The sequence below is a fragment of the Mandrillus leucophaeus genome, unplaced genomic scaffold (assembly GCF_000951045.1).
Source record: "Mandrillus leucophaeus isolate KB7577 unplaced genomic scaffold, Mleu.le_1.0 Scaffold226, whole genome shotgun sequence".
Taxonomy (NCBI): Eukaryota; Metazoa; Chordata; class Mammalia; order Primates; family Cercopithecidae; genus Mandrillus; species Mandrillus leucophaeus.
The window spans coordinates 1,794,432-1,818,087 of NW_012102321.1; the positions used below are offsets into that span (position 1 = coordinate 1,794,432).

Consider the following 23,656-nt stretch of genomic DNA (forward strand, 5'->3'; position numbering starts at 1 on the left):
ATAATCAAAAATGTACTTTGAAAAAGTTACTGGAAGGCCAGGTGCGGTAGCTCACACCTGTAATCCCAGCACTTTGGGAAGCCGAGGTGGGTGGATCACCTGAGGTCGGGAGTTTGTGACCAGCTTGACCAACATGGAGAAACCCCATCTCTATTAAAAATACAAAATTAGCCGGCCATGGTGGCAGATGCCTGTAATCCCAGGTACTTGGGAGGCTGAAGCAGGAGAATTGCTTGAACTCGAGAGGCAGAGGTTGCAGTGAGCTGAGATCGTGCCATTGCACTCCAGCCTGGGTGACGGAGAGACTCCGTCTCAAAAAACAAACAAACAAACAAAGAGATGTTAGTAGCTTAGAACAGGTGATGGCAGTACAATGGACAGTACTAGACATATGTGCTAGGCACTTAGGAGATGAGATCAGTAGGAATTGGCCATGGGTTTGTAAGGTGTGTGGGTTGGGGAGAGAACTGTGAGGGTGTAGACTCAGCAACCAGCATAACCCTAAGAGATAGGTCTTACTCACCTGTCAGGGTGGTCCTGGTGGTTGGACCAATGCCCTTGGGGACCAGTACCTCATGATATTGCTCACCCGCCAGGGTGCTGTATACAACCTTGTACTCCTGAACTTCGGCCTCACTGTTATCCCACTCGAGGTCAAGGCTGGTTGCTGTGCGAGAACCAACTCGCAAGTTCTTGGGGGCATCAATCTCTACAAATAGACAGACATCACCAACATCACACATGATAATGTAATGTACATTTGTGGGGCATCTTGAACTCTGAAAATATTGGTGGTGACAACCCACACCCCCTAACCCTCTGGCTCACATTTGAGTGAACAATGTGGCTACCCTTAGCTTTTTGGTCTGCCATGACAAATTCCTTGGGCAGGTTAGATACTTGGGAGCTGGAGATCAATACACTTTATGCTTCCCCCATTTCCGTTCAAGAGTTCCAGTGGCATTCTAGAAACCAGCCAACATCATAAGCTTAAAAACAAAACAAGGGAAACCCCAGTAGGAGAAAATCAGAGCCAGCTCCCAAGTGATGGAGATGGAATAGAACAATATCAAATTTGACTGCTAAACAAAAATACTGTTGATTTCAAGATTTTGAAGTGTAAGGTGCCTTCCTCTGTGTTTACCTGAATAAACACAGCTATAAAGGTAAGACATATATGGACGATGTGATGTAGCAGAAATAATACAGGCTTTGGAGTCAGACTTCAGTTTGATCCCCAGCTCTGACATCTTTGGTAATGGAACCATGAGCAAGTCTTTTAACTCTGCTTGGCCTTGATGGCCACCTCTGTAAAAGGGACAAATAATACCAACATTTCAGGTTGTTGCATGGGTTAGGCAATCCATGGATAGTACACAGCATGATGCCCTGTACAAAAATAGGTGCCCAAGGCCTGAGCTGGCTTCCTGTTGCCTCTGAAGCTTTTCCCAAGTTCCATCAACCCCAATGCTTGTCCTCTGGGGTTGCCACAAAAAGACCACGGGGACACTGCTTTTTTTCTCCCAGGACTGGCTATCTCTTCAAGCTTCTTTGGGCAGAAATAGCATAAACAACTTGCAGTGCAATAACGTGCTGCCCAGAACAACTGTCACTTAAAACATTTAAAATAGTTCTTGCCTTTGACACTTGAATTTAACTTTGGAGTGAACTAGCCATTCGTTCTGGGAAAACCTCGAGTGGACTGTTTTAATTTCCAAATGCAAGGCAAGTTTCCACCAGTTGTTCTTGTGGAAGACTGAAATGCCGTGAATCAATCTGAGCGCAGAGGCTTCGGAGTGAGAAGTGTTCTGTTTAGTGATGTAAATTGGGTGAATCTTTTAGCAGATTTATGTCTCTGCAGCTTGTTTTCCTGAGAAATGTTTCCTCACTCACTGTACTTTAGCTTGCCAGATACTATGTATTCTTGATGTGTTATGTGTGCTATTTCTCTAGCAGTTGGATGGAGAGAGGAGCTTGGATAGATAGGCATGTGGAGGAACACCTGCCGCTGCATTGTATGCCCCTAAATTTCATGCAGGAGGAGAGGCTGGGCAAAAGGACTGGACTGGGCTTGGGGTGTGCAGCTCAAACTGAACTGGAGCAAAATTAATTTAGGTTTAGGGTTAAGGTTGAGATTTCTACCTAGTGCTCTTCACAACTAAAAACCCAAGCCTTGGAAATGTTAGACTATGCTTTGGGGTTTTCTTTTTCTTTCTTTTCTTTTTTTCTTTTTTTTTGTATTTTTGATCATAGAGGTTGTGGCCTGTGGATTAAGGGGCAGTGTTGTCTCTGAAGGGACCAGACACCTCCAATGTCAATGATCCTGAAAGAAGTCAATCCTGAGAATGAGGTCTGGAAAGACAGTTGTTAGAACTAGGATGAGGTGAAATTGTTTGCTCCCTCTGGCCTTGAAGTCTGACCTCTAGGAGAGAGGGGCCACTGAGGGCACCCCTGTAGTTGGCAGCTGAGCTGTTCTCTGCAACGTCAGTCAGTCAAGAGCAAGGCAAAGCCAGATGTCTAGTGGAGGTCATGTGGAGAGACTTGAGACTATGGAATAGACATATCTAGTCTCTAAAACATAAATTAGATTAAGTAATTCTCTTGCTTAAAACTTTTCTGTTGCTTCCTGTTACAAACTCCTAATTGTGGCGGCAGGGCTCTGTGTGATCCAGCCCTGCCTGCTTCTCAGATATCACCATGTACGACTTCTACGCTTATTTGTTGTGCTCCAGCTATATTGCTTTTTTTCTACTCTTGAAACTCATCAAGCTTATTCCTACCTCAGGATCTTTGAACTGGCTTCTGCCTTTGCCTGGAATGTTCTCCAGATCCTCACATGACTTAGGTCATCTAGGTCTTAGTTAAAACGTCACCTTCTCAGAGAAGCCTTTTCAAGCTACTCGATCCAACATGGTCATGCCTCTGTATCGTTCATTTCACGTTTCATCATAGTACTCATAATCAAAATAATTTTGGGTGTTTATTTTCTTCTGCCTTGTCCAGTTTCTCCACTGGAATGTAATTCATGTGAACCAGGATCTTGTCTATCTGTTTATTCTGTAGCCTCAGTGCCTAGAATAGTTCTTGGCACCTGGTAGGTGTTTGATAAACATACATTAAGTTTTAGAAAAGTCCTGTTAAGTATTTCAGCTGTGGAGCATTGAGAACGCTTGGGGTGAAAAGGTGCAGAAAAAAGGATAGCTTTGAGTGAGGGTGCTGGCCTTGTATGAGCAGGAAGCCCTACTCTGCTCTTTGCAGCCAGATTCTTGGCTGAGGTGCAAGTGCCATCCAGCTTGAAATTGTGAAAGAACTTCCTGAAGAGTCCTAGAGTGGCATCACTGCCAAGCAGGTAGGGGCTTGAACTGTTGGGACTTGAATGTTCCTATTAGTTTCCTAGGACTGCCATAACAAGGCACCACCAACTGGGTATCTTAAATAATAGAAATTATTGTCTCTCCAGGCATGGTGGCTCACACCTATAATCCTAGCACGTTAGGAGGCCGAGGCGGGCAGATCATGAGGTCAGGAGATCGAGACCATCCTGGCTAACATGGTGAAACACCTTCTCTACTAAACATCCAAAAAATTAGCTGGGCGTGGTGGCAGGTGCCTGTAGTCCTAGCTACTTGGGAGGCTGAGGCAGGAGAATCGCTTGAACCTGGGAGGCGGAGTTGCACTGAGCTGAGATCATGCCACCGCACTCCAGACTGAGCAACAGAGTGAGACTCCATCTCAAAAAAAAAAAAAATTATTGTCTCACAGACTCAAGATCAACGTGTCAGTAGGGCTGCTTCCTTCTGAGGGCTGTGAGTGAGAATCTGTTGCATGCCTCTCCTAGCTACTAGTGATTCACTGGTGATCTTTGGCGTTTCTTGGCTTGTGGAAGAATCAAGAATCATTCCGATCTCAGCCTTCATCTTCACCATGGTATTCTTCTTGTGGGCATATCTGTCTCTGGGCCCAAATTTCCCCTTTCAATAAGGACGTAGTCATATTGGATTAGGGCCCACTCTAATGACCTCATTTTAACTTGATTATCTGCAAAAACCCAATATACAAATAAGGTCACATTCACAGGTATGGGGATCAGGACTTCAACGTCTTTTTGTGGAACACAATTCAATCTATAATAGCAATAAAGAGAAATCTGGGGTATTCAGGTCAAAACAGCAGCCTCTGGTTGACCAGATGCCCTGGTGCCTGTGCTTGGAACCTTGAGGGATCTGCTTAAAGAGAAGGCCTCCAGAGGAGAGAAATGGTGCCAGGAGTTCGCTCCTGAGGGCAACTGAAACCAGAGCTGCTGAGGGCAGGGAGGGGTTTTGGAGATTGGCCTCTGGGTTTTCTGCGCTGGCTTCTCTCCAATCACAGGCTGTGGTGTGCTTTGTTCAGGGTTCTTTCCTCTTTCAGAACAGCTCTAAGACCCAAGCAAATATCCTACTCACCATGTAGGAAGCAAATCTCTGCTTTAATTGCCTGTGCAATTAGTGCACTCCTAGTGTCGGAGCCATCACCTGGAAAAGCACTTTGGTTAATTTGAATTTAAGCGGAGCTCTGAAATGACTGAGGGCCTCATCGCGAGGGTCTGGGTACCCTCTCGTCATTTAACTGGCACCTGCCAACCCAGGCCTGGAGAATCTGTCTGCAATGCTGTTTGCATCTCCTCATCCCTTCTTTCCCCTCACCCTCCTCCAGTAGAGGGGAGCATATCTGAGGTGTAGGCTGAGGCTGTATTGAGAAGTCAGCCGCCTGACAGCTGCCAATCCACCAGGCAACCGGAAACAGAAAACCACGTAGCAATGAACTGAAACTCAGGGGGAGCTCCTAGGAGGCAGAATGTAATTGTCTTCATCGGAATTTTCCTGGGCCACCAGCCAATCCTGCTTCCATCTTGTCGACCTGAACATCAAGACTTTGTTTTTCATCACGCTTCTTAAGAGCTCTCCTCTCCTTTTTTGCCGCTTCAAACTCCTTATCAGAGCAGAGCACAAAGAAACCACTTTTCAAACAAAACTATCCTGAAATTAAGAAAAGGATGCAGGACTCGTTGTCTACAGACAATACCACCCCCCTGAGCAAGTGGTATTGTGGAGGTGGGAAATGAGAAGCTGACCTAGAATTAACCAAGAAGGGACATGAACGTCTTTGGTTAAGTGAGGAAACAGAAGGGAAGAGAAATGGGCAGAATTTAGCTCATTGTTTCAAGGTGCACATTTGGTCATTTGGGATCCCAAGATATGTTCAGTAAAAATCCCACTGGGCACCCCCTGGGTGAGAGGGTGGCATCTAGCCCAGGAACTAGAGAGAAAACCTAAAAGAGTATTTTTCAGAATCAAACCTTGCCTTCTCCATTTTGTCAGTGTCTGCATTTGCTCCTTTTTAACGGGAAAGCTCTTCCCTGCCCTTGATGTTTCCTAGGCTCTTGTCTCTCTTTTGCTGGAGAAAATGAGCTTACCTAAATGGTGAGTTTTGCAGCAGGAACTGGGCATTGCCCTTCTGTTCCCCTCTCTTGTGGGACAGGCTGTTTCAAGTGTTCAGGCCTCTACTTGTTCCTCCATGCTGTAAGTCCTAACCTGGGTAGTCTCCCAACTTCTGCCATATGGAGAGACTTGCCCAGGTCCACAGTGGCCATCTAGTTTGCAAACCCATCTGGCCATGACGCTAAGTTACATGCTGCAATCTAGGGAACATTTTGGTGTCCATCTGTTTCACTTTTTGCCAATTTATCAATTGATTTTAAACCCAGTGGAGCACAGGGGTGTTATTTATTTATTGAATCTTCTTGAAAACCCTGGACTCATTCCATTCTGTGGCAGGCTCTTATGCCACAATCTAAGGTAGAATTCTTGAATTAGTGATTCTTCAACTTTACCCCACCCGAAGATGCTGGTCTTAGATCTTACAGATGTTATCAGTTTTCTTTGATCCCTGGGTCAACTTGGAGTTGGCAGAGATATTATTTGACATGTGACCATCCCAAGGCAAAGAGAGTGAGACTGAGAATCCAGAAGAGAGACACAATCACTAATCTGATCACAGGCCCTTATTTACCTAATGAGGGTGCCAGGAAGCCCATCCTTTGGATGGTGCCTGTCCTACTAGCCCACTAGCTGGCCAGACTGATGGGCACTGAGAAAGTCAGGGAGCAAGTCACCCTGAGGTCTGGCCTTTCCCAACTGTTGGCAAAGCTCTAAGAGTCCCAGTGGCCTTGAGAATGTGGGGGTGGGTGGTCACCATAGCAAGGCAGGTTTTACATGGGCTTTATTAACCTCCTATCTGTGGGAATCAGCCTCATATGAGCCTTACTGCCATTACTTACAGGGTGAATCACAGAATTGGTCAGAAGGTCTGCTTAGAGTTGTACAGGTTGGGCTTGGCATAATGCCAATGCATACCATCATGGTGGTGTAGTCATTGTAGGTTTATAGAATTTTTATGATAATTTCCAGCAAATGGTAAGAATGTATCTTGAGAAAGAGACACCTTTCCTGAATTCTCACAAAATTGCCATTTGGACTAGCAATACGGATGCTTGCATGTGTTCAAGACAAACTTGTCATTTTACAAATGGGAAACCTGAGGCCCATAGTGGGGAAGGATTTATATCAATCGCAGATGTAGCTGCCAGTAGAGGTAGGATGAGAAGCTAGTTTTCCTCTCCTAGTGAGGGTGTGCTGCTTTTTCTCTATGCTGGACATCTCTCACTTCCTTCTCGCAGTGTCTGTAACAAGGCTGATGCTCTGACACACCTCGCCTCATTCCTAATATCCCTCTTGCTGTGATGATACCACTGGCTGGTTCCACCCCTCTTTCCCTCCTTGTGCCTCTCTCCCCCACCGCAGCCTTACCTGTTGTGAACTGAGTGGTGGCAGAATCACTCTCGTTGGTCCCTCGGACGGCACTGACTGACACCTCGTAGCGGGAGCCAGGCCGCAGGGCCTGCACTGAGTATTGGCTCAGGGGAGGCTGCAGCCGGAAGGTGGTCCTCCCGCCTTCCCCGCCCACCAGGCCATATTTCAAGAGAATGAAATCGACTTTGGCTCGAGGGGGGATCCACTCCACAAAAGCCACGGTGTCAGAGACATCTCGAACCAGGATCTGCGTGGGGCCGTCAATGACTGAATGAGAAGGATCAAATAGAACAAAAAGTTTGAGTGAGAAATAAACCTTGGGCGTCAGCTCTCTCTTTTCCTCCTCATGGAAGTCTGGTCAGTCAGAGAAAGGATGGGTATTATTATTGCATTTCACAGATGAGGAAAATGAGACACAGTAAGATGAAGTGTCTTTCCTGAGGACATGCAGTTTGCCTTGGTTCCCCTGAATTTTGGTCTAATTGTTCTTTTACCAGGCTGTAGTTTTCAGGTGATGGCACTTCCCAGTCTGAGCAGGGGAAGGGCACTTGCTGACTTGAAAGAGTCGGCCCTGTTTCTTTCTGGAGGTCATGGGACAGAGAATTGAGAACTGGGTTTCTGGCACATTTCTGCCACTCAGCTCTCACCTTCTTTGAGCCCTGAGGAAAGACCTAGGAAATGACCAGACTGCCTAAACATCCAAGACTTCCAGCTTGGTTGCCAAAGAGGTCATAATGAGTATTCAACAGATGTCCCTGTTCAGCCACTCTACCAGCCCAGTCAACACAGTTGCTAAGACCATTTAAAAACCAATAGACACTTGCATTTGAGGAAATGAACATGCCTTCTGGGTAAACTTGCTCCTCTGGATAAAAGGATAAAAAGGACCCCAGCTTTGGAATAACCTCTTATGGGTCATTTTTCACCATCTGTTCTGGCATATTTCTACACCAGAAGGGCGTTACAGTCACCTCTTCCAGGTTCTCCAGTGTATGTCCCTCATAAGCCCTGGCCTCTGGCACTGTGCAGGTCAGGGCAACACCTGGAAAGCTGGTGGATTTCCTGCAGGGCCCACCACCTGTGACTCCAGCACCCACTTGAGGTTCTGTTCATACTGAATTAGATAATGGGGAAGTGAGGGAATGTAGAAGGAGAAAGAAAAAGAAACAGCCAAGTGAGGAGAATAGGAAACGGTCTTCTCAACTTCTCATGGGATGTCTGCATGGCCAACATGCTCTTGCCTCCATGTTTTCATTTATTATTGGGGCTACACCCTTCTGGCTGGAGCCGATTATTAACGTTAATATTCTTTAAGGATTTGGAACTAAAACCAGAACTCTGGTTCTCTAATTAGCCTGTGTTGGACCATGCAGAGCCAGAGCTGGTGTGGCCATTTTCTACCATTCTGATACTGATATAGAAACCATTTGATCTGGAGAAAAGGGGAAAGAGGGAGAAAAGGAGAGAGTGAGAGGGAAACCAGTGGCCATGCAGAGTTTCTAGAAAGATATATGGAATAATTTGATTCCTGTTGTTCCATTTTCTGGTGCAAGTCTTTTGTGAGGCCCAGATGCATTTCTGGCCCTGGGATTCCCATGAGACACTCTATGTCCTTCCAGTGAATTCTCTATTCTGCTTCAGCTGGTTTAAGTAAGTCTCTCTTCCTTGTTACTGGCGAGCCTTGACTAAGACTTGTTTCTATCCAGTCCACTCTGGCCCACCTCCTACTCTGTCTCCAAAATGAAGTTTCTCCCTCAGGACTGTCTTAGACTGACCTTAAGCCTCTCAGTTTTTCAAGGTTGAGCCTTTCCCTTGGGTACTCCTCCCTTTTTCTGGGTCTTAGCCTAGTCCTGTTTTGTCTTAAGCTGCTTAGGACTCTTGGTCCAGCACCAGCTAAAATGAAAATCACCAGACCACTTGGGTGCCACCTGGGTTGGAGTTAAAATGAACTCCTGGTTTTCATATTTGAGGTAGTAATGTGATTTAACAGAATATATCCAGCTTCTTTTCAGCATGTTGCACTTGGTGGTTTTAGATAACTTAGGCCTTTTACATTTAATTTAACTTAATTATGAAATGGGGGAAGTGGCCTCCTAGGTGCTGTGTAAGCATGATATCTGAAGCATAGTAGATACTCAGTAAATGTGTGTCGAGTAAATGAAATAAATGGAAAATCTTCTTTATCCATGAGAAAGAAGGGGAAGCATTTCAATAAACTGTAGCTTTTTGGAAAAAAAAAAAAAGGTGTCAGGGAAATGCAACTGACCACAAAAGGCTTTTGTCCTTCAACTCTTTAAATCCAGAAAACCCTAATCATAATGGATTGAACATATTAAAATGTGATTATGTAGCACAAAGGGCTTTAGCTGTGGGAGGTCTTGTAATTTGCATTCACAAAATGGCCTGCCTAGAAGAAGGCAGCCTGAGTGCCTGATGAGGACACAGAGCTTCACAGTAGGGGGTTGGTGTAGGTCAGCTCTTAGCAGAAGGAAATAATTAAACAATCATTTCCTAAAAACAGCACACAGGACTGGGAGCCAACCGTCTTTTTCGTAGCCACTCTTGGATTCTGCCCTTTGGTTGGCCACTTGGTAGCAATGTTCCATTTCAGTCAAGGAGGTATCAACTTGCTTTCAGCTTTGGTCCTAATGTCTAAACAAACACAACCCCTGCTCAAAAAGTAAACTGGAATAAATGTTTTTCCATTTCTTCATGATTCTGTAGATGATGCCAAAATATTAAGGACATTTTTTCTTAAATGAAAATAATTCTGCCTAGCTTTACCACAAATTTCTAGATCTGGAATTTTAATTTTAATCTTAAGGAACTGCCAAACCAAAAAATACTGCAAATGTTGTAAGAATGTGATTTGACTATAAGACTAAGGCAAGGCTGGACTACCTTCTCTATGTTCTCTCAATATTCTAGGAGAAAAACATTCCTCAAGTGCAATGTTTTCTATCCTCTTATGAACCATCTTCTCCTTTTAGCCTTTTGTCTTTTACTAATACTTTCTTAATATCAAATCACAGGAATAATTTGGACACCTTGAAACATTTCATATCAGAAGAGGAGAAGCTGCACCTGCTATTGTTGGGCTCATCCCAGGACACCCCAAAGTTTGGCACCTTGGTGTGCTGAGTGCTTTGAATTAAAGAGGAATGAAAGAGCTTCAGAAACAGCCCCAGAAGCAAGCAAGGTTTTTCTGACCATCTGCAGTCCTCCCGTCTCCTGACCCTTCTTCTCCCCTTGAAGTGATTCACAGAAATCAGAATTCCTCTTCCTCAAGGCAGGTCATAGAAACTAGAACTCCTCTTCCTTCCCCAAAGCAAGCCATAAAACCTAGAAAGGTCATTTTTTCCCTCCTCCCTTCTCCTTTGAGGACCCTCATTCCAGTGGGGTCCTGCCCCATCGAGGAGGTGGAGAAGAAATGCTTCACAGAGATGCCAAGAAGAATCTGAGCAGACAGGCCTTGCTAGGTCTCCCCTTTAGACTATTACCATTAGATCATAGCCATTTGTCCATTTACATTTCTACATGGCTGTCCATTCTTCCTCAAACCTAAGCATAAAAACAGATAATATCCCCCACGTCTTTGGGTCTTCATTTCTGAAGGCTCCTGTGTCACGTGAAACTTCGATTAAATAAATTTGTTATGCTTTCTCTTGTTAACCTGTCTTCTGTGATAGCAGTGTTGTTGTGACCCTTATATGGTGAGTGAGCAAAGGCATCACACCTTTCTGCCCCCAAGTTATGAAATGTCAACTCTTCAGTTTACAGCATAACCTTGGGGAACAGAGCTGTGGAAAACCTCAGCCACCAGCCTTCTAGAGGGATTCTTACAGAGCACTTCAGGTTTTATGGTTAAAAAACATACTCTTTGGATCAGAGTTTCTTCTAAAACATACTTTTTGGATTAGACAATGGTTTGAAAGCTTTTTGGGTGGTAAACTTTTTTTTTAAAGAACAAAAATCTTAGATGGATGTACAAAATATAAAACAGATCAAAGTAGAGTTGTCCTGGTTGGAGGCATGGCAGAAGGAGTAATTAGAGGTCTGGCTCTCCACCGGATTCTAGCCTTGAGGCACTGCCATAGAACCTTGGTGCATTAATGGAACACAAGCTAGTACCACAATAGTTCTGAACCAATGTTTTCTAAGCTGAGCTTAAGCCTCGGCACCTGATGCTGTTTGGTTTGTATTCAATAGCAGAGCATGAATCACTAATCTGTAAAAGTGGTCTCATTACATTGTGTTGTGGGTCTCATTTCTGGTCAACTCAGCCTTTTGTCCTGAACTTAAAACTGGCTTTCTGGTACATTGATTTCTGTTTATGAAGAACACATAAAGCTGTACCAATAGTCACCTATCTCAATTTCTGTTACTGACAGGGAAAGTTGCTTAGCCTCTGAGTTTCAGCTCCATCAACAATAAAAAGAGAACCAAAATTTATGCCAGATGCTATGTATAACTTTCAAGACATTCTTGGTGAGGACACACATTGATACATCACAATAGCTAATTGACAGCATTGCAGTTGAACATACTTTGTTAGCTAAGGAAACAATAAGGCAAAATATGACAATTAATGAATCAATCCTGGAAATATAATAATCTTGAATGAGGTGAACTGTGGGGATGAAATAATAATAGACTTAAGCCATCACCTTGAACAGTGACCCAACCCATACCTCCTTATTTTTGAATGACTTGTTTCCTACCACTTTCACTTCTGAGTATGTTCTGAGTATATGTGTGTATACCCCGTATTGAGCACTCACTCTCATCAGCACAGAGCTGATCGCTTTGTGTGCTTTATCTAATTCCATCCTCATATTAACTTAATGAAGGAGGTACTCTTGTTTATCATAAATTATTCTTGCTTATCTTGTAAAATAAATTGAGGTTTGGGAAGGTTCAGATAACTTTTTCCAAATATCATCACAGGTAAGAGTGAGTCAGCTCTTGCTGCTTCCAAAGCTCATTGACACCAGGGGCTGACAAATGAGGCTTCTTCATGAGTAAGATCAGAATAAATATAATGAAAATATTAAAAAAGAATTGTCTCCATGAAACACTCTCCCAGATGTCAGTGCTTGTAAGGATAAGTAATAAGGAAGATGATGAGCTAAGCACCTGGTAGAGTAGCTCCATCACCAGGTACCAGAATTGTCCCAGCTCTGGGAGAAATTCTAGCACCTCTTTTGTCTCTGCACTCTTTGGGGAATTCTGTGGTTCTTTTCTGAGTGACCTAGTAGGCAGCTCTAGGAAGAAGGGTTGGAGGCACTCACCTGTGGAGACACTGGCCGAGGTAGGGGGGCTCCGGGCCTGTTCTTTCAGAGCCACCACATTGACAATGTATTCCTCCCCAGGCTTTAGTCCCGTCTGGTTAAAGGATGTAACATCACTGGGGACCTGAGCAATCACTCCCCCTTCATTGTTCTGGACAGTGGGGAGAAGCAGAGAAAGCAAAAGAGAAAAGTCACTGAGAGAGGAATCTGATGAGAGAAAGATAAAGGTATGGAATACTAATTGTGGGCTGTGAATTTAAAGTAGGGCAAAGTCTCTTTCCTCCTTGCTGACAGCTGAGTATCTGGGGCCAGAAATAACTCCCCATGGACTCCACAAGAAAGACACCACCCTATGAGGATTTGGCAAATGGAAGGTCAATTTTTAGGAACATTTCTTTCACTTCTCCTGAGTTTGCTGAGTTTGCCAATAAAAATTAGTCATGAGGTGGTGCAGACTGGTTTTTGCCAATGATCAAATGTTTGATGGTTACGGTTAACATTCATCAGAGCTTTTTGGCATTTATCGTAATGAACATGCCTCTGGCTATTTAGAAGAAGATAGTCATGTGTGTTTGTGTGTAAACATCTTTATATACACACACAACACATGTCAAACTAAGACATTGCCATGAGATAATTGTTTATGAGCCAGAGCTAATATTTTGCTATATCTGGAATTTCTCATGGTGTTACATTCAGTGTGAATCTGTCAATGTCTTGTTTCCCCTCCACCTAGATGAATTAGGACTCAGTGAGACAACCAAACAGGAAGTACGAAGAAAGGAAAAAGAAAGCTTGGAAAAAGAGAATAACAAGAAGAGAAGAAGGAGACAAGAGGGAAGAGACAATGAGAAAGAGTAACTTGACAAGATTGAATCTAGAATTTATTATTTATTGTCTATCTTTCTATCTTATCTTTCCCTCTCTCTTTCTCTCCATATACTTTCTATGAGTGTCTTCAGAAGTGGAGGAGACAAGAGGGCCTTTTTTGGAGGGCATTGCCATTCTCCCCTATTCTTTGGCCTCTATTTATGGTACCCAGGGTGCGTTATATGTAATTTATAGCCATACTCTTATAAATCAGTGTCATGAATGCCTCCCAGTGGCCTCAACCTACAGATCACAACAGTTATTAAACCATGTGGCCATGCATTTGGCCTTGGCATTCCCTGGTCAGCTTCTCTTTTAATTAGAGTTTTACATACTGGATACATGCAACAGTAGAACCTGGCATAACTTTTTCTTCCTGAGCAACAAGGTGACTTGATTGTTCCAATTGTTATATAACCAAATTGCCTGCCATATTTTATCATTTTAACTCAAATAAGACATATTGGTACAGATGTCTGTTTAGATATATTTACCTTGCTGTGAATGTGACTATGATATGACTGTATCCACATAAGAGAATGGGGCATACAGGTTTATTGAATAGAGCCCTGGGATAGGAGGTGGAGGCCCAGGTACTCATTTTAAGCCTGTTACTAACTAGTTGTATGATGTCCTTCAAGTTTTCTGAATCACAGTCTCTATAAATTAAACTAGATGTAAAATGAAGGGTCCTTCAAGTTTTCTGAATCGTAATCTCTATATATTAAACTAAACTAGATGTAAAATGAGGGGTCGTACCCTGTGAACTTGAAGATCTTTTGTAATTCTAACAGTTCATGGCTCTAAGAATTTTGAAGTAAAAGAATGGTGAAATCATAGTCTTGTTAGCCAAAAATGTGTCATTTGTCATTAAGTCTGATGAATGGCTAAAAAATGTTCTTTGATGTTGAAGAATAAAGACAGAGGGAAGGAGTCTGATTGAACTTTATATCCTCATGTGTGGTACAGTTAGGGAGGACACTGGTAGGGTCAACAAATTCTGGAAATCTGGAGCCAGGCATGCACCTCTGGCAATTCAGAAAAGTTAGTTTTAGAATTAAGAAAATAAAGAAATACTGCCTTAAAGAGTAGAAAAGAATCTTAGGATACTTTAAAAGTCATAGACTAATAAAAGAAGTTGCTAAATTAATAGGTTACAAATTTATTATGAGTAATCCAGGAGAGCCAAGGTGTCTTTGTGTTGTGTCTGTAACCTTTAGAGATTGATGCCACGTAAGCTGACTTTTCTCTGGTGCATCTGTCTGCACAGAATGAAGCTTTTGACTGATTATGTAACTGATTCGGTCTGGCTTTTCTTATGTCCTAAAGAGAAGCCTGAATTTTTTGAGGGTCTGGCTTTCATGCTCACCAAAACCATGGTTCATCAGGCCCTAGAGTTATCTCAGCAGAGAGCTGGAGCTGGTGGCTGCTTCCTGCATCCTCTGTTCTGCAAGGCCAGGGTGCCATGCTTGGAGTTACTCTTGTCAGTGGGTCATTACCACATATTTGTTGCAGAAATGTTCTATATCCCAGACACCCACAACATGCCATTTTGTGTCTTTAATGGCATGGAGAGAGATATTGGGTAACGCCTTCCTTGCTGCCCCTGATTCCAAGCTAAAGGTACAAATACTCCAAATAAGTCTGTCTGACAGTATAACAGGTGAGTGTTACCTTTGGAATGAAGCTGATTTCCCACCCATCAAAGGAAAATGAGAAGGGCTCCCACTGCACCTCCACGGTGGTCTCTGTGATCGTCTTAAATTGTAGCCCTTGAGGAGTGGAGAGATCTGGAAAACAGCAATGTAGGTGACAATGTCATGGCTAACCCTTGGGACAGAGAGCATTGCCTGATGCTTTGTCTTGGTGAACTTCCTCCACGCCATGGGCATGGTGGTGTCTGGTGGACAATCCCAATCTTACTCCAGACACAGTGAGTCCCAGGTGCAGGATCTACCCATCCCATTATGGTCCTAGTGCTTGATGTTGATGGAATACACGAGTTAACTTAAACACAATATATAGAAACAACTTTAATGGTTTTTATTATATTAACAGGTTACTATTAAAATGCAGACATCATTTTCCTTTTCTTACTAATGTGGTAGATCTTGGCATTTCATATATAATACAGTGCCTCTTTCAGAGGACTTGAGCAGTATCTTTAGAAGCTTTACAGCACTCTCGGGAGGCACTATGATGGCTTCTATCAGTGTTGTCATTTTGCACACAGGAAAAGAGAGGCACAGAGAAAGCTAGCTAAAGGTGTGGAGCAAACCAATTTCAGAATTAATACTAGAGTGATTTCCTTGATCATTGATGCACATTGAGGTATTTTGTTTAGCTCAAATCAGTAAGTCTAGGATGGTCTGAATTTTTCATTTCATGTATCTCCCTCTTTTCCTCCCACCGCCCCTTCTTCCCCAACCACACAGACACATACACATGCACAGGTTTTGTGAGATGGAAGTGTGCTTGTCCTAATGGAGTTCCAATTATCAGCCCTGAAATATGACAGCATGACTTTTCTCAGTTCTCCAGGAAGCCTGCTCCCATTTTAGCTTTACCTTTCATGGGCTATTCCCGTTGGAAAAAGGACAGATTTTCTCATCTTTCCTGTTTGGAAGCATTTTCATGCTTCTTGGTTGGAAGGCAGGGCTGACTGTGAACCCACTTGAAGGCGTGTCAGGTGGTTTACATGATCTTGTCCTTGTCACTTGGGAGCTTGCCTGAGGGAATGCCCTGAATTGGCATAATAAATGCCACAGGAGATGGAAACCTCATCACTGCACATGCATGTGGATCAGAGAGTAGACGCTTGGGAGTTAGGCCAGGCACTTAGGGTGGTGACTCATCCAGGAGCAAGGTGGGAAAAGTGGCAGATGGTGACCTGCCTCTCTGCACAATCATTGCAGATATTTAAAACCAGTTCTCAGGCACCAGAGAAATTGTTTTTTAAAAAGGTCAAATATAAACAGATATTTATAGGCATATTAACAGAGTCAGCACTCATCTCATAGCAGAGTCCAAAATTATAACAGAATTTCTGTCACTTGAAAAGCAAGGGGACAAGATGACTTCTTAAATTCTTTCCCCTCTGCCTGTCTCCATCCTTGCATCCTTCAAAGCTCAATTCAGTCCTGGAGCTTCCATGAAGATTTCAAGGCTAACTCTTTCTACCTTGGCCTTTTCCTTTTCTGAACTTTCGTGGCATTTGCTACCCAAATACCATCTTATCTACACAAAATGAGTTCAAATCTCTTACCCCTTATCTGGTGGTAAGTCCTATTTACTGGCCCAAGGGCTGTCTGAATTCTAGAGGGCTTATGTTTTCATGGTCACTTCTTGTTCCACTTTCTTGTTACTGCTAAAAATCTCTGTATCACTCATACCTCATCTCCTGTGAATGTTCTCTTCTCTCGTCCCGGATTTTAATCAGATATAGCCCCTTTCTCATGATCTCTCTGAAGAGTTTCCACATAAGGCACACAGACATTTGTGTGCATGCAGGTTTTGCAGTATACTTGGGGTGATGAGAACTTCTCTTGTCTAAATTCTTCTGCCTGGCTTTTGAAATTCTGAACTAAAACAGGCTTATTGTATCAGTTTAAGAATTCAGGGGGGTATATAGAAAAATATAATAATAATTTCCTATCTCCTTCTTATTCTACTCTTTGATGTAGTCAGTGTTAATAATTGGTATGCAATCTTTTATATTTTTCTATGCTTGAACATACACAAAATATAGATATACACCCACAAAAGTTTCCCATTATGTGTAAAAAAACTGTTCATTTCTTATGGAGAGCAGTTTAGATTGTTTTCTGTCTCCATCTCTCTCTCTTCTCTGTGAATCCTTCTAAACTATGCTCTAGGGCTTCAACTTTTATAAATAAAATGAACTATTAAGATATTTTGCTAAACAAAAGACCAGGAGGAAATTATGCCACCTCTCTATCAGGAGAAGGGGATGTTGTCAGTTGTGGTTTTAAATACGATTTTTTTTCTCACTTTGCTATACACTTACGGTCGAGAACATACCATTTGGCACTTACTTCTTAGAGGTACTAGTTCATATCTCCTTGTTTTGTATCTCTAACCGATTCAAAGTCTGTAGATGTCTCATACTTTCCTTGACTTCTAATCAGAGTCTAGCTTATAACAAGTCAGTACTCTATAATTAAAGTACTTTTTGTCCTTTTGGTTCTATAATTTATGAAAGTTGCCTGAATTTGGAAACTCTTTTTAATCGAAAGTGCTTTTTAATGATGTATCCTTTCTAAATGGGCCACATCTCTAGCCCTTCCCCTCAAGGGCAATGACTATTCCAGGCATCCCTGAAGAATTAAGAAAAGACACTACTATCATGAATGCCCATGATCTCATGTAGGAGAAAAGGAAAATGAAGCAGGATGGGGAAATGGTACGTACGGGTGGCCACCTTGGCAGTGATGGGAAGGCTGAGGATGTTGCTAATGACAGCGTAGACGCTGATGTTGTAGGTGAGACCTGGCTCCAGCTCCGTGATGGTGACACCACTCCAATCTCCAGGCACCCGCTGCTGGAGCTGGAGGCCCCCCAGGGCCGTCGGCTGGTAAGAGATCACATATTCCGTCACTGCCATCGGCCCGTCCCATTCCAGCTCAATGGACCTGTCGCTGATACCAGCCACTCGCAAGTCCTCTGGAGGGGCAACTACCAGGAGGCAATACATAGATAGCATGAGCTCAGAGGATTGCCTTCCCCATCCTGGACTCAACTTTCTTCCTCACATCTCACCCCCCATGCCACGTCTATATGTTCTGCTGGGCTCAATGGCTTTAAGTGATTTGTAACTTCCTTTGTGAACAGGCTCTTTTCTTTTTGGTGCTTAGTACCACAATGTCTATAAGGTCATGAACATGCACTGGAGCCAGCTCCTACTGGCTTGTAAAGGCTGATTGTCAAATTTTCAGGACCGTTTCAAGACTGTCGTTGAATAGAGCCATTACTAAAGATTCAATTTTATAACCTAATACTTAAGTAAATTATATTAAAAACAAAGGTAATAGATACTCAAAATTTATCACTTTCAAATTATTTGACTACATTTTACTATTATCTATACCTTTAAGATAATTTATGTGTGCTCTATCTGTCTGGTGGAAATATTCTAGGAATGCACCCTACCACACATCTGTTTCCAGCTCCATGTTTAGTGACGTCATGTTGGTAATTGAAATTGGCCATGGAGAGAGTATTTACATCATGGAAACTGGCAAATGCTACACAACAGGGCTTTTAAATTTTTTTCCTTCAGAGAGCCAGGTTGTTAGATATTTAACAGCACACCACTGGCCAAAATTTTTGGTGGTTTAATAACTTATTGTCATCAGATTACTCTGGGAGCCAATATCTGATTTGGCAAGTGGAAACAAAGACTCATTCCTGATTATCTTGCAAATTATGAGAAGCCAAAACAGTAAGTCCTGGATACCATGGCCTGATGAAGACACTCAACAGCCCATTATTGTAGAATTTTCCTTTTTAAAGACCACTTATGTTCTGAAAGAAATCTAGCTTGTGTTAAACTAATTTTTATTAGCCTCAATCTTGGAGATGATGATAAAAAAAAAACATTCTTGAGGACTTTGCTTTACTTTCTTCTGATTTCTCAAATGCTGCTTGGAGTCACCAAAGGTTAAAACACATAGAAATAGCCTTTTGTGTATCATCTTGGAAAATGAAGATTCACCAGTGTTGTGGCCATTAAATAATTAAGCCTTTAAGACTAACTAGGAGGCTAACTCTAGTGTGTCGTAATTAGACCTGCCCATAGATTAAATCAAAGATCAAGCCAATATTTATTTAAATGGTCATTATTAACTTATAAATTTATATGTAGTGGAGGCTTCCATGAGTTTAAGCGTTGTCATAGGTTTTGAATTTCTCCCCTGGGTAATCTCACCCTTCCCCTTTACAACCAGGTAGGCTGAAGCCAGCTGTGTTTTGCAGGACCATGTGAGTGGAGAGTGCTGTCTCATTGTACTCACACACGCACCCTCAAATCCTCAGCAAAGGCAGAGATACAAGGAGACCTTTAACAGATCCCAGACTCACAGGATAGAATCAGCAGCATATATATGCACTGCTGGACATTTGCTTCAATTACTTTTACCTAAAACCATTCATTGAATAAAACAGTCTAGAAAGCAGAGCTTCTTGAGGATGGCAAATGTTGACTGAAACAAAAATTTTAAAAATTTTTGTTTAAAATTTATAAAACTAAAGAACTGTAAATGAAATTTAAATAAACTTTCAAATGATGTTTTATAAACTGTATCACCTATATTTCTGACCTTTTTAAAGCTTTGAATTTCACTAAAATCTTTGGGACAGCCTGTATAACATGTACAGAACAACTCCTAGGCCATGAGAAGAAGAATTGATATTTAGAACCTGTCAGGATTTTGCATGATTATACCGAGCACTTATTATGCACCAGGCACAATGCTAACCACTTTTATGTAGATTATTTCATTTCATCCTCTCGCCAACACTATGGAATTAAGGTATCATTATTACTACTATTTTATAGGTGACAAAACTGGACCACACAGTCAGCAAACATAGAGGCTAGGATTAGAATGCAGGTAGAATGACTGTAAAACTTCTTAGCCAATATACAACACCACTTTACATTTGTGTAGCATTTCACAGTCTATAAACTATTTTCAGATATACCATCTAACTAGAATTAAAAAAATATTTAATAGCAACCCTATGAGGTAGTTCACGTAGATATAATTATCCCAGCTTTACCAATGAGGAAGCTGAATCCCAGGTTAAGGATGTGCCAAAAGTCAGAGTGGTGTCATAGCAGAACTGACTGTCAAACCCTGATCTACAGTCTTCATTCTTTCCCCTGCAATTTAGGCAGCAGGTTACAGATTGCACAAGATGCCTCGTTTCATTTATACATGGCCTCCCAAAGTAAACTATATTAGGAATAATTCAGACGATCTTAGTAGATGTGATCTCTAGACCGGTGCTCATCCTAGAGGTAAGAAAATTGTTTTTAAACAGGTTCTCTAGTGCCTGTCTCCTGTGATTCAACACATTAACTCCAGGTTTCCTATGCAGGACTTCTGTCAGAGTGGCAGAAATGACCACTTCAAATTTCAAGTCACCAGCAATTCTTCAGGCATTTGGAACAAATCAGTGTATTCCTTTTTGCTTCCTTCTTCAAAGCTAATATTGACAATAGAGGGTGATCTAAGAAGAGCATTTTGGGATTTTAAAGCAAAAAAGGAGGTGCAGAAGGATTTTTAAAAAAATGTTGGCAACTTAGCTTAAGGCCTGAGCCTGGTGGTAAACACTGACTACACTTCTGACCGAGAAAGCAGTAACTGGTATCATTCCTCGTGGAAGTGGTCTTGACAATGGTGGCTCAATGGAGGAGACCACCACCACTTGCACTCCAACTTAGCAGCAGCTATGTACACAGCTATGTACACTAGGCGTCAGTAATCCTTATAAAAGAAAATTATATTGAACTGTACCACAAACAATCAAAGAGCCTCGTGCCTTAATTCAATGAATTCATGGTGAGTGCAAAGTATTCTTAGTCTTACTTTCTTTGGGGTATCAACTTTGAAACTTGAGGAAGAGCAGGGTGTTAAAGAGGAATAAACTGTGGCTTGAGGAATGAGGGTTGCTTATCTGCAAAGATGCCATGCTGTTTCCTTTTTAGATCTTGCATAAATGTTGCACTTATGTGGTGAGAGCAGTTGGAATTAGTTCCGTGATGTGTCTTACTCCAAAGAGCAAGTGGTTTCGGGTGCCAAAGGTTGGGCTGGCTGCAGTCCTGACAGAGCAGAGGCTGACACAGATGAATCTCCGTGGGTCTGACTGAAGTCCAGGGAACAGCTTTCTGGATTGTCTCAGGACCCTGCTCTGATGGTTCTTTTATCCTGCTGGCTTCAGGGGAGTTTTGGCCAGCTCCCTGGCCAGCCCCCGCACTAACCACTATCACTGGGGAGAGATGTGGACAAATGGTTGAGTGTGCTTTTCCACCCTACCTCTGACACCTCATTTTTTTTTTATCATGTGATGGAGCTCAGCTTTCATACCAAAAGGCTACTTCTTTGTCTATGTGGCTTTAAAATTTTTATTTTTCAATTCTATTCTACTTTGCATTCCAGAGAAGATAAAAGAGTGCTAGAAGCTGGTAGGAGACCAGGATTCTTTTTCTTACTCCACCATTAATTAGCTGTCTGGCTCTGGGAAAATCTGTCTCACTGACTGCTGCTTTTTAAATCTGTAAAATGAGAAGCTTCTTCCTAAGGCCTGTTTTAAGTTCTCATATTCATGAATGTTTTGTTCTGTTATCTGTACATGGGCAGAGAATGGAGGTGGAAGTCTTGAGATTTTGTCCCTTGGCACACTATGAGGATAGATCAAGGCTAGAAGTCAAATGTAGTGACTTTGGCAACACTGTTCAATTGTGCTCAAGTGCTGCAGACCTGGGGGGCCTCAGAATGAAATTCACACAATGGGCAGCTATTTTCTACACCCTTGCCAAAGAGAAAAGAATGCCCTATAAGGAAGTATATTTTGAGGCTTTCAGTGTTTTCACCTTCCTAACCCTTCTCTCTCCTCTCCTCAGTCCTATGGGCAATGGGAACATCGTGCTGTGGTGTGTGCACCCGGCCAGGAACGTCAAACAGTGGATAAATAGCCCCTTCTCCTACAGCCTTTTCACAAAGGGCAAGCAAAGTAGCACTTTAGATAATGACCTAGATACTTCTCTGGAAGAGACCTGTAGCACTTGGATTAAAAAGCAGGCCTTAAGAGCAGACCTCCTGCAAATGAGTGGTGGCTCTAGGGTTGCTATAGAAACAGATGGAGATTATGCAACTGTCCTTCTTCACATGTTTTGGGAACCTGTAAAGTAATTTATCTGGGCCTATTGAAGTGTTCCTCAAGCAGCACAGAGGTATCATGTCGGAGGTAACGTGCTCATAGTTTGGACTCAACCCAGTTGTAGCTATGCTAGCAGCTGCTGCGTCTTCCCTGGGGTAGCCAGGAGGGTTCGGTGTGAGTCCTGGATTAGATCAAGATTTTGTTTGCAAATGAACCTATCCCTGTAGAAAGGCAGGGTCAAGAATATGACAGGTATATCCAGACCACCAAAGATTGAATCTACTAAGAAGCATGTGCACTACAGAATAGCATCAACACAGCGATGGCCCACAGACCCTGGGTGTCCTCCAGATGGGGCCTCATGGAGCCTGATCCCCTGGATGGGAACTGGGGCCATGCATCAGCCTGGCTTCCCAGAAGGTGCCTAGTGACTTTGGATTCAGAAACAATAAGGCTTAATTTCTGCTTGAAATTCACTTTGGGATAATTGGTGTGGTGACTATATTTTTAGAAAGATATTTCAATTCAGTAAACAAAATTGGGAGGCTAAATGAAATAATTGGATATGGAAAAAAGTAAGGAACATTTAATTTTTTTCCCTAAGCACAGTGCGGTATTGTTGTTTTTCTTTTCATTATTACCATTGATTTTTGAAAATAATTTAACTTGAAGTTACACGTGCAGGAACGTTGCCTGCCATGTAGGAGTGAGTAACTCTGGCTTATAGAAAGCTGGTGAACCTGGCTTACAGGCTTTCCGCCTTAAACTGATGTCACATGACTTATCAGAAAATTCCTAAAATTGCTCCATTAGAAGGTTTAAAATGTTTGCTTGTTGTTATTTTTTATTTTAAATAATCCCAGTGGGCTCTCTGAGCCCTAAATGGAAAGGACCAACCACTTAATCTGTACTGTTTAGAACGTAAACAAATGTATGCGCAATAGTCACTGATTTAGTCTGAAGAGGATGAGCTATAGTGAAATAATAAACATAATCTGATTTGCATCAAAAAGAGAATCAGTCCCAATGAGATACCTTTTTTTTTTTTTTTTTTCTCTCTCTGTTGGTTTAGATCCCCATTGTAGGACATCATCTTTCTATCAGCTTTGACAGTGTAGACTATACATAGGGTTGGTTCTAATTTGCTAGATAGTCATCTGGAACAAAGTGAGTCATACTCTTTTAATATTCTGTACTAATTGTTAGAATGTTAGCTGTTACCCGAAGTCCTTAGTACTTTATTCCTATTTAGATTTAAGTCCTTGTCTAAAAACACTCTGCCCCACTAGAACCATTTCATAAATTAATAACGTCTTGCAATCTGTAAGCTCCAAGATAATCAGAGAGCCTCACAGACCAACCACCATCTCTTGCAGTAGCATTGTGGAAGGCATTCCTGGAATATGGCAACTGGTGAAGGAGATAGTTTTGAGCAGATGGAACGCTTGGGATCCCTCAGAGTTAGAGAATGGCCTTGCCTAAGATAGTCCCATGACCTCACTGTCTACCCTCCCCCACCTCAAGGACAATGAAGTGTTGTCATCATTGCTACCACTGCCTTTTTCCTAGTCTCAGGGGTAACAATCCAACTTTCAGCCTGAACTTGACCTTTTCCTATTTCCACTCTTTATCCCCTTTAATCTGCCTCATCAATTGTTATTGACTCAAGAAATCAGCTCTCTTGGAAAGCAAATGAGTACAACTCAATTGAGAATTATTTTGCCTAAGCTTCACTTTCTCACT

The 23,656-nt window shown here is 42.3% G+C and overlaps 1 protein-coding gene across 1 annotated transcript in view; it reads right to left on the reverse strand.

Annotated features, from left to right (window-relative positions):
• The window catches only part of TNR (tenascin R), a 270,873-nt gene that overhangs the window by 54,995 nt on the left and 192,222 nt on the right, over window positions 1-23,656 (reverse strand). The window contains exons 6-10 of the mRNA XM_011981430.1: window positions 17,441-17,704; window positions 14,684-14,799; window positions 12,140-12,290; window positions 6,846-7,115; window positions 524-709 (exon numbers count right to left, since the gene is read on the reverse strand). Coding sequence (XP_011836820.1) covers window positions 524-709; window positions 6,846-7,115; window positions 12,140-12,290; window positions 14,684-14,799; window positions 17,441-17,704 — 987 coding nt within the window. The remainder of the gene's footprint in view (window positions 1-523; window positions 710-6,845; window positions 7,116-12,139; window positions 12,291-14,683; window positions 14,800-17,440; window positions 17,705-23,656) is intronic.